This window comes from Alligator mississippiensis, chromosome 1, assembly GCF_030867095.1.
Source record: "Alligator mississippiensis isolate rAllMis1 chromosome 1, rAllMis1, whole genome shotgun sequence".
NCBI lineage: Eukaryota > Metazoa > Chordata > Crocodylia > Alligatoridae > Alligator > Alligator mississippiensis.
This window is the reverse complement of record NC_081824.1, coordinates 321,511,474-321,526,126: the sequence shown is the minus strand read 5'-3', so window position 1 is coordinate 321,526,126 and position 14,653 is coordinate 321,511,474. Positions and strand designations below refer to the sequence as shown.

At 47.5% G+C, this 14,653-nt stretch overlaps 1 protein-coding gene across 11 annotated transcripts in view; it reads left to right on the top strand.

The window, feature by feature from the left end:
* REPS2 (RALBP1 associated Eps domain containing 2) overlaps positions 1-14,653 on the top strand; it is a 149,936-nt gene that overhangs the window by 35,038 nt on the left and 100,245 nt on the right. For 10 of the 11 annotated variants that reach the window (XM_019495047.2, XM_019495048.2, XM_019495046.1 and 7 more), the window contains one exon: positions 7,938-8,061. In XM_019495047.2, coding sequence (XP_019350592.1) covers positions 7,938-8,061 — 124 coding nt within the window. Of the gene's footprint in view, positions 1-7,937; positions 8,062-14,653 lie in introns of those variants that run through there. The other variant, XM_019495057.1, reaches the window with a different exon arrangement.

The following is a 14,653-nucleotide window of genomic DNA, read 5'->3' as shown; positions in this document are numbered from 1 at the left end:
GATGATCTAGTTGGGGATGGTCCTGCTTTGAGCAAGGGTTTGGACTAGATCAACTCATGGGAAGTGACCCAAAAGTGGGTTGCAAGAATATATGAAAGGGTGTTAAACAAACTTTAAAGAATGGATCAACAAATTTTTAAAATGGATTCTTCTTTAAAGGAGAAAAACATGAGACACCACAGGTTCCCCCTTGCAGGCTGGCAGAGTTCCAGCCTGCAACTGGCTGCTTGGGGCTAGGAGGAGTGGGGGGAGGGCAGTCAGGCAGGGGCACCACGTGCATTTGCACATACGCACATGGTAGCCAGGTAGCATGGAGAGCAGCTCCCGCAGCTCCTTGCAGGTAAGTCTGTGGGGAGGAGGGAGGGCACAGACAACCCATGTGGGGGTGGGGCACAGGTGATGCTTCCTGCCACCCCACCTCCCCTCTGGAGTAGAGCTGTGACCTGAGGTGAGTGGCAGTGGTAGCTAGGCCATGGCAGTGGTATACAGCTGTGACCCAGCATGGGAGTGGCTGGTGGCAGGAGGGGAGGGCAGTGCACCTTCCCATCTGTTACTCCTTGCACTCTGGCAGCACAGCTGGCATGGGGGTCCTGGCGGTGGCTGCAGCAATGAGTTTTACTGCCTCACTCTGCCATCTCATGCTGGATCCTACCTACTGGGCCGCAGAGGCAGCTCCTGCCTGTGTCGGTGCAGCCAGGCTGCAGCTCTATGCTTGCTCTGGGTGCGGAAATCTTGGGGGCCATGTGCCCTCCCCACTCCACACACACAAGAACTGGAGTTGGGGGGGTCACTGGGTCGGGAGTAAGCGGTACCAGCAGGGCTGGAGGGGTGGCGGGCTGTGGGTTGGGATTGAGGGGCACCGGCAGAGTCAGGAGGCTGAGAACCACTGGACCAGAAGGCCTCCTGAGGTCCCTTCCAACCCTCATTTTCTATGATTCTGGGTATCTATAGAGTACCTATGTTACTGCTAGTACTGAATTTTAGTCCACTTCAAATTACTTATGCAATGCATACTCTTGTACAGCTAATACGCAGACTAGAACAACCATGTTCACTAGCTATGTTCACCAGCATGGTTAATCTTAGCCAAAAAGGCAACCAGAAGAGCCAGACTTACAGGATTGTTTGTCTCTATCCTTCAATGTCACTGCTGCCCAGGCAGCAACTACTTGAAATCTTAACTGGAATTTCTTTTTCCATGCATCTTCCAGTCCATTCACCTCTCATATTTCCCACCTTTCTTTAATAAAGTTCCCAAATCTTTTATTTCTGGTGGCAGAGCTGTACTGCTATCTAGCATGTCCACACATGGTGGATAGAGGAATGACCTTCAGGGAAGGTTAGCTGCGAAATAAGAGGGTAACTCTGATGAATAAGCAGTCATGGACCAAGCAGCTGCAGCACCACCAGCAAGCTTCCAGTCAGAGTGGAGGTAACTTACCAACTAGAGGGTAAGCTGCTTAATCTCAGCCAACTCTGAGCCAAAATCAAGACTACCCCACTTCAATCATCAAGCTCCATTATGCTGATGTCAGCAGGTCTTCAGGCAGTCATCTTTACCAAGGCATGCAAGAAAATGGAACTAACACTTAACATTTGAAAGACTAAGGTCTTCCATCAACAAGCTCTTAATGAGCAGTTCCCAGCTCTGGTAATTCATGTTCACAGTGAGACTCTGGAGAATGTTGAGTATTTCCCATACCTCAGAAGCCATCTATCACAGAAGGCTGACATTAACAAAGAACTCCAACATCACCTCAGTCAAGATGGAGATACATCAATACAGGAGATACCTCAAGACATTGGAGAAGTACCATCAGTGCTTCCTGCGGAAGATCCTTTGAATCCAATGGGGAGATAGGCCCACCAACATTAATGTCCTCTCTCAAGCAAATGCCATGAGCATTGAGGTGATTGAGGCACCTGACATCAACTTTGCTGAGCTGGCCATGTCACCCAGATGTCTGACTCAGACCCCCCAAGTTTTCTTCTCCCAGCTCAGTCAAGGCATAACCTCAGGAGGAGGGCAGAGAAAGCACTTCAAGGATGTCCTCAAGGCCAACTTCAAAAAATGCAACATTGCCATCAACTCATGGGAGACTCACCCACGACCACCCCAAATGGGGAAAGAGTCTGCTGCAAGCATCTCAGTACTTCGAGACCTTATGATGAAAACAGGAGATGGAAAAGTGGGAGTAGCAGGACTATGCGTCATGGATCAAATTAAGAATCTGGAGCCACCCACCCCACACGGAAACATGTGCCCAAGTTGCAGCAGAGTCTCTTGATCCTGGATCAGCTTTGTCAGTCATCTTCAGACCCACAGATAAGACAATCATAGAACACAATCATCCTCAACTGTGAGGGATTGCCGAAGAAGAAAACCTTTTTAGGATCACATTAGGCATGTATACACGTGCTCTGGGAGTTGGGAGAGGAGGGGGACACTTTAATTAAAACCCCCAGAACATCTCATGTATCAGTGTCCCCGCACTTAAAAATGGTGGTTGGGGCGCTTTAACTAAAGCTTGTTCAACAAGCTTTAGTTAAAGCACCCCCACTGCCATTTTTAAGTACGGGGATAGTGATACATAAGACATTGGAGTCTTCTGGAGTGCAGTAATTACCATGCAACTCAATTATTGAGTCTGCTCCAATGTCCTGTAATTACAGTGCATTGGAGCAACCTCACTGTTTGTGTATAGGTGCCCATTATAATATACAGAGGCCTTATTAAACTGAAGATTTGAATATGAACTGAGGATCTTTGAAACATTTTCTTTTTATGGTATAGCCTTGTGGTTAAGCAGAAGTTTGTACTATAACTAAATCCTCTCCATCAAGGTGGTTTCAGTAGATGGGCAGATGAAGAAAATGCTCATTCAGTGTGAAAACCAGCAAATGTTCACATTCACAAGTGACTTTTAGCAAAACTGTTGGAACTTACTTTCAATGTGTCAGCATGCAATAGGTGAGCAAAAGAGACCCACTATTGGGTGCTGTTAAATGAGGAGGATGAAATAACAAAACTAACAGTTGAGTAAATAAGCAAAAATCACAGCTTCTCACAGTGACCAGTCCTGCTCAGCCAGCCAACCTAGTACAGTTCAGCACATGTTTTCTGTTTTTGCCTGTTCTTGCACCGGCTGGTCTCCATTTAAAAAAAAAACTTCTAGGCTCTTGTTCAGTTTCTAAGATGAAGAATTGAATTAGACGTGCCCAGGGTGTTCAAGAGGTCAGTTCTCTTGGAGATTACAAATTGGAAATTTGGAAGAAACAGAGGAGAGATGGAACAATTTCAGACTGTGCTGGGACAATCTGCTTCATGTGAGATATCTTCAAGGAACAATTACAGGAATAACATTTGCTGTCAGCTGATAGAGCCAGAGCAGCAAGTGCATAATAAATCCACTTTTGTTAGTTTCAGGACCTCATGACAAAGTTTTTCTATTCAAACTAAGCCTGGAGAACAGTTATTCAAATTGGCTTTTCTTTCAAGCAGTGTTAAAGCCTTCATGCAACCCATAGCTAAAATATCAATTTTATTGTTGCTGTTAAGAAAATATGCAGATTCCAAAACTTACTGATTTACTTTTTACAGCTTTAGAAATCTTTTGGCGCATGGGAACAGACTGTACATATGTTCATTTTTCTTTTCCCATTTTCATAGCTGCATGACAGAAATGTGATTCATGTACATTGTATATGTTATAAAGCCAAAATCATCTGGCATCACTCCATTGAAATTACTGATGTTACCACAGGGGTGAATTTGGACTAATGCAAGAGACCTGACACTGTGGAATTCAACCATTCTATGAAAAAAATATTGTGTCCACATGTTGCTTGAGATCAATTTTACTTAAATAACTTAGTGATCTATGGATCTTTTTGATTTGTACCAAACTACAGAACAGTTTTAGCTTATGACTAGGGACCTACCAAACTCACGGCAGAAATGAGCTGCGTGGCATCTCATTTAATCTTGCAGGTTCCCCTAATCCCCTGCCCCTACTGCTGATTGGCTGAGAGGCCCAAGCGGTGGCCCTGTTGCTTGATGGTGACTGTCTGGGAGGTAAAAATGGTGCCATATTTAAAACTGTGGTTTTTACCTCCCCGCTGATCAGGAGTGATTGTTAGGGCTCCTTTGCCAATTGATGTTGGGGGGGGGGGGAGAGAGGGGAGAAGGATGCATGGGGGAAACGGTAAGCTTAAAGGAGCTGCCGCACAGCCCGCTTCGGCCATGAATTTGGTACGTCCCTACCTATGAAGCATGATTGACTTTGGTTTGTGCATTTATTTCACCGAGGACCTATGATACCAGTTAATAGATCTCTTTTTCACAAATTTTGCTTATTATTCTGAGGCCAGGGTTGTTGGTAAACTACAGAAGTAAATGGCCACTATGAAACGTTACCTGTACCATGCCTCTGCTTAAACATTCTTTCCTCATTCAGTTCTCTCCAGAGGATTAATATTTTTTGCATAAGAGCTTCTAAAAATTATTTTTCAGGGGAAAATGATTACCATTATATCTGCATTAAGAACTCATGCTGAGAAAGACGATGCATCTTGCATTTTCATCTGTTTAGCAACAGGTGGTGAAAACATCAGCCTCTTCACTGGTTTGTTGAAAAATCACCCAAACTTTCATTCTGCTGCTCTGATAATAGGAAAAGGATAGAATTCTTTCTTTTTAAACCTCACTTCAATGAAATAAAAAATGGGAAGGATTTTTCAAACCTTTCATGAGGTATTTAACTATATCCTAGTTCTAAAATGCTCTTCATCTTATCTGTTGAGGAGTCTATTTTGTAGCTCATTTGAGACTGGGAAATAAGCTTGCATTTGTATAGGATGCCTTTGATTCAAATAAGTATCAAAGACATTTTAATGTCAAGTTGTACAGGTTACAGTAAATTTGATTAAATATATCTGTGGTGTTCAGATTTTTTTCCCAGATGGGCAGTGCCCAGTCTGCCCACAGGTTGGATCTGGCCAGAGGTCCTGATCCTGCACTCAGAGGTGGGGCACAGTGGGGCCCCATTGGGCTGTGTAAAGAAGTGGGGGGGGGTAGCCTGACCTCAATCTAGTTGCATGGGGGAAGGGGACTTGGCCTGGCTGCAACCTGGCCCTGCAGTGGGGGAAGGATGGGGTATGACCTGACCACAATCCACCTGGAGCCAGGTCATATCCCCTTTGGCATGGGGAAGGAGACTTGGCCTAGCTCTAGTTTGACCATGTGGGGAGAGGGAGTGTGGCCGGGTCCCAGCCCAGCTGTGCAGAGGGAATGGGGTGTGGTCCAGGTCTAATCTGTTCACAGGGCTTGGGAATTTGGCAGTGTGGGAGGGTAGAAGTATTAATTGCCACATTCCTCTGTCCCCACACTTCCTGGCCTGTGGGTAGCCCCTTGGGCTGCATGACATGGCTCCATGGGCTAGATTTGACTTGTGGGCTGCAGGTTAAGCACCCTTAATATATATTATCAAAGTGAATCTGCCCACCAAGAAACCAGGAAGTGAGGAATATAGTGTCCAAATTTAAACTAATCTAGGAATTTAGGGAGGCAACCCATGGGTATTAGTTTAATCATTTTGATAGTCTATAGAGCAGGAGAATCATGCAAAGGAGGGTTGTAATGAGGTGCGAGAAGAGAGTGCTCATCCAAAAGAACAGTTGTTAAAAGCCCTTCTCTGATACCAAGTACTGCTGACCATGCCTGTGGCAGTATAGCAGTCTCTCTCACATGTAGGTAGTTTCTAGGTCATGTAGGGCTTCAGAGGTTAATGCCTCCACCTGAGTCATCATAGGAACTGGCCTCCAATTAGAGTAACATGGACCACAGATGTTATGCTCTTAGAAAAAAGTGCTTAACAAGCGGGGTGTAGATTTCTGTATTAGCCTCAGTTTCCAAAGTAGGTTTAACATGTAGCCCATGGCTAAGTACAGACAGTCAAAAATCCTGAAGCTGAATCAATTCAGTCTTTGCAGGTTAGTCTAAGCTGCACAGATTAAATTGAAACAGAAGTGAATAGACCTTTGATTCAGGAAATGCAGCCACATGCCTGCACTGGCTCAGGTCAAAAGCCAAGGGGCACTAGAGCACTGCTGTCTGGCATGACCCAGTAGGGGCTGTGTGTTCACTTCTTCCTGCTGCCCCCAAGGTCTCTGAGATTTGAAGTTCAAAATCATAGCACCAGGACTCTGCAGGGTTGCTCATCACTTCCTCTTCCTGCTTCCAGGTGCCTCTGGGCTTTGTAGTCCACATTTGCATCCAGCAGTAAGTTTGAGTGGGGGAAGGGGTGTTTAATACTCCCTCCCAGGCCCCAGCTAGGGTTTACCTGGGTGTGGGGCATCCCCTCTTCCCCCTTGCAGACTGGGTTGCATCCCCAGCTGGGCTTGCTTCCGCTTCCCCCACCTCCTGTGAGGGGACTATGATTTAACTTAAAACAGGAAGGGGTCTTGGGCAGAAATTTCATAAACTGGTTTGACCCAACTCAGTTAAGTCTGATACTACATTCAACCAAGTTTGTCGTAAACTGGTTTCCGCCATTTTGGAGAACTGGCTTATATGCTCTGAGCTTCTGTTCTGTTATAGGTTTAAACCAGTTTCTGAACACTTAAACCAGTTTGTGTGTAACTTCTTTCTACCTTTGGTAGTTTCTCAGAAGAGTACATTGCTTAAATAGTGTTAGGGTATTGTTATTATTGTTTCATTATTTTGCAGTCACAACAATTATCCAAACTGTTACAGTACCAGCATAGCAATTAATGCCTTGTGTATACATGGCAACTTACAGAATGCAAGTGTTTTAATATACTCTATGTTTGCAGAGATCATTTCCCTTACCACTGAAATGCAGCTACAGGGTTGAAAACATGTTAACTAAATATACTCGGTGGCAGATCCAGAGTTTGGTGTCATGGTTCAGTTGCACTCCAGCCAGTATGGAACCCTCGGGGTAGGCAGAAAGCCAACAGAGAAGCAGGCGTAGGAAAGAGGAACCCATTTTCTGCCACCGCTTTGGCTGTTTACAGATGTGTAAAAAAACCAAACCAAACAAAACAAAAAAGAACAGAACTTGATGTGCCCCCATTCTGAGCCCAGTGCATGCCCAGAAGAGGCATCGTGTTAGCTGAACCCAGCTTGCCGAGATCGGGCACTTTAGCTTTTTTGGAGTTTTTATCTAATAGCTAAAAGGTAAATAAATGTACCAAAAAGCCCTGCTGAAGTGCCCAATCTGCTGCAGAGCCAGATCAGACTAACATGGTGTTTTCCCTCTTTTGGGCATGTTCTAGGCTTGGTGCGGGGACTGCTTCTTCCAGTAAAGCACTTACTGGAAGCTGCTCCTTCCAGTTAAGCCCTGCCACCCCCCCCCCCTTTTTTTTTTTTTCTTTTTTAAAAACATTGGTCTGCAGCCTTTGTGGCTAAGTCCAACACTGTGTGCAGCTGCTCCCTGCAGCCACCCCTCTGCCCAGCAGGTGATAAGAGCAGCTATATAGGGTTCCCCATGTGCCTGGGTCAGCTGGGGACCATGGCAGCAAGAGCCAGGTCCTCTTTCCTATGGCTGCTTCCTACGTCTGCTCCCCTGCGCCCCCCACCTCCCAAGCCCAAAGGCTCCAACTGTGCCCTGCTTTCATCCCTACCATGGTGTGAGGGTGGTATTCTGCACCCCGCTTTATAAATCTTCTATCTGCCCATGTTTATGCTAACACTGTGCAGTAGTGGAAGGGGTAATAAGTAATCTGATATCTATTTTACATTAATGGGCATGTAAGTAAACAGAATATACCTGATTAGTTTTAACAGAGTTGTAAATGTACCTGAGAGTTTCAGTTCCGTAAAACTTCTTCACTTCATTACTCAATGCTAATCAAGTTGTCTATAATGAACCAGTGAGAAGTTTTATACAAAGGTTGTGTTTCTTCTCTCCTAGATTACGGAACTGTGTGGTGCAAAACGTGTGGGTTACTTTGGTCCTGCTCAGTTTTATGTTGCTCTGAAATTAATCGCTGCAGCACAGTCTGGCCTCCCGGTACAGCTAGAGAGCATTAAGAGTGGTAAGCAGCTCATTTTGCTTAGTTTACTTACAAAGGTGGTGTTTTTTAATTTCTTGCATGTGTACTGTATGTGGTTTGCTTTGTTTAGTTTTATCTAACCCTGCAAGTAAATCAAAATCCTATCAGAGGCAGGGAGAGACAGGTGAAGAAGGTAATTCTATTATCCATAAATTATAGATAGAGAATTATAGTGAACTTATGGAGAATAAATTGTTTCTTCCTGTAGAAAAGCATTACAAAAGCAACAAGCCAACAGGGCTGTCATGGTTATGGGTTCATTTCTGCCACCATTACTCATCTTCATTTCCAAACTTAAAAGTTGTTCTGCTCAGGCTGACTGATATATTTGCATGGAGTAAATATTACTAGGATTCTTGAGGAATACGGGATTTGTCTCAACTGGAAGAACTTAAGCGTTCCTTTTCAAATGGAAATAAATGGGCATTAAGCACAGTGGCAAAACCTTGCCTTATTATCAAGTAACATTAGTGTTTATGTTGAGGATAATTGAAAATGCATTTGTTTTTCATTGTCCATTGAAATAAATGTTCAGTGCACTTGTGTGGAAAAATGCTTGTTTCAGGAAACTTAAAAAAAAATTCTAAGTGGTCAAGATGAAACAATGCTTTTACCTGTAAAACTTTTAATAGCTAATACGTGAATATAACTATATACTGCCACATGCCAGACCAGAAGCAAAAGACTCAACCTTCAGATTGTTCTGCTGGGCTGATGATGTCAGTCTGATATAGGAAAGAGAGAGTGACAGTCTAGATAGCATAACTTCTAGAACACTCCCACTAACTAGATGGCCAACTAAAGACAACTGTAGTCAGAAGCTGATTTGAATACTTAAATGTAGACTGCTTTGGATAGAAGATGAAGTTCTAACTTCTAGAGCCATCTTGTGCCAGTTTGTCATTCTACGTATGACTGAAATCCAGCAAAGGATTCATGTATAAATCAGAATATAAAAATATTAGTGAGCATAGGTTTTCAGTTGCACTGGACATATCAGGGTATTAATACTATCCTTTGGCAAAATCAGCCCAAGACAGGGAAGTCTGCAGTATGCCAGTACTACATTTTGAAACCTTGCTGTATATTTTTCTAACAGAATGATAGATGGGGTCCAAGAGTGTGACACGTTCTAACTCCAAACTAAAGTTTCCTATTTTTTAAATAGTTTATAAAAAAGAAATTATTAGATATATATTTTCTAAACTGCACTGCATAAGATCCCAGATTCTAACCTTTATGTCCATGACCAGACAAGTCCGGTATGTGGCTCTGCAGACATGTCTCTGGTGCCACATACCGCACGTTCGGTTGTTCTTTGCACTGCAAGGGAACAGCATAGAGAAGTTTTTTGACCCTTGGATATTGTGACAGGTCACTGCTCTGGGCCACCCTTAATGTGGCCCACACACCTGTCTATGGGGCAACCGCCCGCCTACTCGCCTGCCATGCCTTGATCTTAATTGATTAATTAGTATTAACTAGCAGGAGGCTGCCCTAATACTGTCCCCCCTAAGGGGGTGCTATCTGCGGCTCTGTTTCTTCCCCTACTCCGCAGTCCACACCTCGCCGATGGAATCATCATTGTTTAACTTCTCTTGCTATTTTGGCCCCTTCCTGTTTTCCCTGGACCTTCCTTCTCTGCACCCACCCTTGGGCTTCCTAAATGTTGCCCCCCTGTCTGGGGCTCGCCGTGCCCAACTTGGGCTTCCCAATAACGCGGCCCCTTATCAGGGGCTCCTAGCGCCCACACTTGGGCTCCTAAAAAATGCTGCCCCCTATCTGAGGCTCATGGTGCCCAACTTGGGCTTCCCAATAATGCTGCCCCCTATTAGGGACTCCCAGTGCCCACACTTGGACTTCTAAAATAGCGCTCCTCTCTCTGGGGCTCGCCATGCCCAACTTGGGCTTCTTGCCCCCTTTCTGGGGCTCTCTGTGCCCAACTTGGGCTTCTTAAAAATGCAGCTCCCCTTCTCTGGGGCTCGCCGCACCCAAGTTGGGCTTCTTGCCCCCTTTCTGGGACTCTCCGTGCCCACACTTGGGCTTCTCAATAATGCACTCCCCTCTCTGGGGCTTGCCGTGCCCACACTTGGGCTTTCCAATAATGTTGCCCCCTTCCTGGGGCTTGCCGTGCCCACACTTGGGCTTTCCAGTAATGTTGCCCCCTTTCTGGGGCTGGGGTCTCTGTACCCCATACGCTGCACCCACTGGTGCTGGGGTCCTCGCACTCCGCTGTGAGTCCCCTATGAGGCCTCCTCCAACCCCTAATAGCCTCACCCAAACCACCGGTCATAGCAAACAACAACACAAACTTGAGCCTCCTGGCTATAACTCAAACATAAGCCGCCTGGCTACAACAACATTGCTCAACTCCAGTCAAGCGGTACCTGTGGTTCTCGCTGCTTCTCGCATCATTACTCCAGGAGCTCCTGCCTCTCTGACTGCTGGCAGGGAACTGCCCCTGGCCTCAGCAACTTGGGTTTATAAAGGGAGCCAGGCCCGGCCCCTTCCGGTCAGCTGGCCTTCATTGGTTGCCCTAGCAACCCACAGCTGGGCTCCTTAGTCACTGCTAGGGCTCCCTCCCTAGCAATTTTCCCCTCTTCAGGAGCAGGGCACCACCGTGCTCTGTGACAGATATCCAGGGGTCAAAAAAACCCATAGGAAAAAAAAAAGCAGAGCACTGCATGTGGGGGCAGCATGCACTGCTCAGAAGTGGAGCTGGGCTGGCTGGAGCTGCACTGTGGCTACTGGCCAGGCTCTGCACGGCAGAATCGCCACTGGTGCAGTCCAGGAGGCCCCCAGAACCCCAGGTAAGGCTGCTGGGTAACTTGCCATGTGCCAGAGCACATGTGGCACAGGCATTCCCCAGGAAATAGCTGTCCCCAGGGAACCAAATGTCCACACAACTTTTCTGAAAGCATCTAAGGCAGGGGTGTCCAACCTTTTTGAATGTGGGGCCAAATCATGAATTTTTTATCACCCAGTGGGCTGGTAAGCCATATTCATATTTTATCACCCCACGGGCCATATGTTGGACAAGCCTGATCTACATAAAACCATCACTCTGGGGGAGGAGAGATGGTGAGCAGTAGAAGTTCCCACTCGGTCTCTTCCATTCCAAACCACAGCGATGTGTTCCCCTACAGCCAGGACCCCAAGGCAGGACATGATTAGGTAAAAGTCCCAGGCCCCATGCTCTAATTGTGTGTGTGTGTGTGTGTGCGTGCGTGCGTGCAATATCAGATCTGTGTGCCTATTCTTGTGTCACTGTCTTCAGAAGTGTGGTGCAATTAAGTAATTGTGGTTGTGTGGAGTTGTGTAGAACAGCAACTGATTCAGCAAGGCTAAGTTCATAGGTACTAGAGAAGCTGTCTGCTGGTGTGACTGTGATGGCGTTGCTGCAATTGTGTGTAGTTCTAAGCTGTATATGCCTCCCAGGTAGCTGTGCAGGAATTGGTGCTGCATGTGTGGTTGGGCACAACTGCGTAAGCATAATTGTGAGTGCCTGTGAGCGCACCACTGTGTGCTCTGGGGCCACTCTCTGCAAGGCGTGTGACGCCATAGAGCTGTTGTGATTGTGCATGCATAGCAGGTGACTCCAGGGCGGCGGGAGTGTCTGTGCAGATATGCCCAGGTGTGTGAGTGACATGACAGTACCTGCATGTGCCACCATGTGGGTAGTGCTTCTTCACCTTGAGCCTTTGTTCCTCTCGGTCTATATGGCCTGAGGTGTACACGAGAACGCATGTACATGTAGTGCCCATGACTTTTGTGTATGTGAGTGTGTGTGTGTGTAGAGGCCGGTGTGCACGTGCACATATGTGCATGCATGTGTGTTTCTGAGTGCGTGGGTGTGTTCACCCCTGGACGCTGCCTGCCTGCCCGTCCACCTGTGCTCATCCCTGCCTGTGTGTGCATGCGTGTTCACACCCTGCCTCTGCCTCTGCCCCAGCCATGTGTGTGGGGGGGGTGCGTGCCTGCCTGCGCGAGCCTCCCCCGGCCGCTCGCCCGTGCAGGGCTGCCTCCCCGCGACCCGGCCGGCTCCACCCGCAGCCACAGCCCCCCTGTGGCAGGGTCGGTATCTGCCTGTCTGGGGCAACGGGCGGTGAGGTGCGTCCAGCGGGCACGGGATGCCGGGACCCAGCAGAGCCCCTGGCCCGGAGAGGCCGCAACATCGGCACCGGCCGGGCGTCTGCTAGGTCTCTGCACCCCGCTTGACCGTGCCACCGCGGCCCCAGGTGAAGTCCCGGCCCCAGGGCGACGGGGGCAGCGGGCTCAGGCCGTGCTCTCACCCCTGCGCCTTGCCCCGTGCCCTCCGAGTCAGGCCAAGCACCGCCCCCATGCCCAGCGTGGCCCCTGCTGGCACCATGGGCCCGGGGGATCCCCTCCTGCCTGCCCGGGGGGCATGTGCCGGAGCCAGCAGGATACTGGAGGTCCTGGGGCAGGACAAGGGGGGCATGTCTGGCCATCCTGCCATCCACTCAGCCCAGCCATGCCCACGCCAGCGATACTTCTAAGGCGTTGTCCCCAGCTCGTCCCGTCAGGCGCGGCCAGGGCAGCCCCATGCTACGCAGCCCTCAGGGCAGCAGCAGGACCTAGCTCATGTGACCCCGACGCTGCCACCTGCTGGTAACGGGGCTTGAAGCAGCGTTGCCAGGTCACGTGAACCCGGCTCGGCAGGGTTGAGCAGCTCCCCTCCCCTCCCCCACCCGCCTGTCCTGTTCAAGGGACCTCGGGCCTCAGAAAATGGCATATTTTGGACAAGCCTGATCTAAGGACAGGATCATAGATTTGATCATCAAGCTCAAGTGCAGAGGCAAAGAGCCCCTTTACACATGCAGGGAAAGGCGCAATGGGATCTAATGCATGATCCCACAGTTGCTCCTCCTGCCATGCACATGTGGCATAGCAGGAGGTACAATTGTGTGGATCAAGCATTAGATCCCATTGTGTATTATTCCTGGTGCAGGGGGAGCCTGGGAACACCATCCTGGGCTCCCCCTGCTGTGAGCCCCACAGCTAACGGGACTTGGTGGGGCTCACAGTGGGGGCAGCATTCCCTGCACTACCCGCACTGCGAGCCCTGCAGCCAGCGTGGACTGTGGGGCTTGCAGTGGGAACAGCACTGGGAGTGCTGCCCACACTGTGAGCCCCTAACCTCACAAGGCTGCAGCATTCTCCTCACTGTGAGCCCTGCAGCTGAAGACACTGTCCCTGCTACAAGCCCCTCAGTTGATGGGGAGACACAGGGGAGCACTTGGCCACATGTTCAATTAATGGTGTGATTAGAACAAGTTAAAAAGGTATTACACACTTTTGTGGAATAATTTTATAGCTTATTGCTTGCTTTTTCACACCATGAATTGGTTGAACATGTAGCTGGGTCACAACTTAAGGCGTGATTACCTGGTTAATCGCTCCTTAAATGTAACATGTAGAGGGGGCCATATAAACCTTGTATTTCAAAGGGTTGTATTTAAACAAAGAGCAGCAACAAGGTGCAAAAACTAAACCGTAGCAGTTATCTAGGAGATGTTCAAAACCAGAACATTTATTTTGGACTTTGGGTTAGCATGACTATTTGGTATATCTGTCCAACTACAATGTACACATTCTGGTAAATTGTTTGAAATCACTATATCTCTGAAGGGGTCAGCAGATGGCTGACTCCTTATCTGCTCTCAGGGCTAGTGCAACATCCTTTCCGTACTGGGGACACCATGATTAGCTTCTATTCAAATTAGAGTACTTACGGCCACTAGAGTAGCTGAAGCTTAAGCGAACCTGTTCTGACAAGTTTATCTGTAGGAAGGGGAGTTAGACCAGCGGAGTTTGCCCAGGAGTTTGCAAAAGGAAAAACAGCCAAAACAAAACAATGTTTTTTAGCATTAGCATTCAGAGCTCCTCTGCGGTGCTTACCTTTTTCCTCACTCTCACACCAGAAAACCTGTGTTATTCATGTTCACCTTCCAAGCCCCTCCATGCTATGGAGCTGTACACAGCTCCATTTCTATACCCATAACCATACTAGCGCTTTGGTTACATGTCACTAGGGTTGCTGGGGGGATTGTATGATATTTTAGGTGACCCAGCTTACCCACTACTGTTGTGGCTCTGGAAATTGTACCCTGATTAATACAGGCTTATTTATGCATTTAGCAGTTGGAGGATGGTGATGGAATCCATATTTGAGAGCAAGGCAGTTTTGCCAGCAAAAACCATTTGGATGCCTCTGAACAACATATGAAAGGAGATGGATGAAAATTTTCACTAATAATTATGGGGTGGCATTGAGGACTAGCTAAGCTCGAGTTTAGTTACATGAGTTTTAATTATATCCTCATTGCTATATCCTCATTGCAGAGTTCTTGAGTCTGAGTCTGCCTTAATGAGAAATGTGAACTGTAATCCATAGCTTCAGCTGTGCAAGTGAGCATGGGTTCACAGTGAAAACAAGCATAGGCCTAAGGGTTTGCTCTGTGAATGCTAAGACGTATGGGATTAAAACACACATTAGCACTTGGGATAAACCAGTTGTATAAATAGAGAGAAAAAAGGGGTATGTTTTTCATAG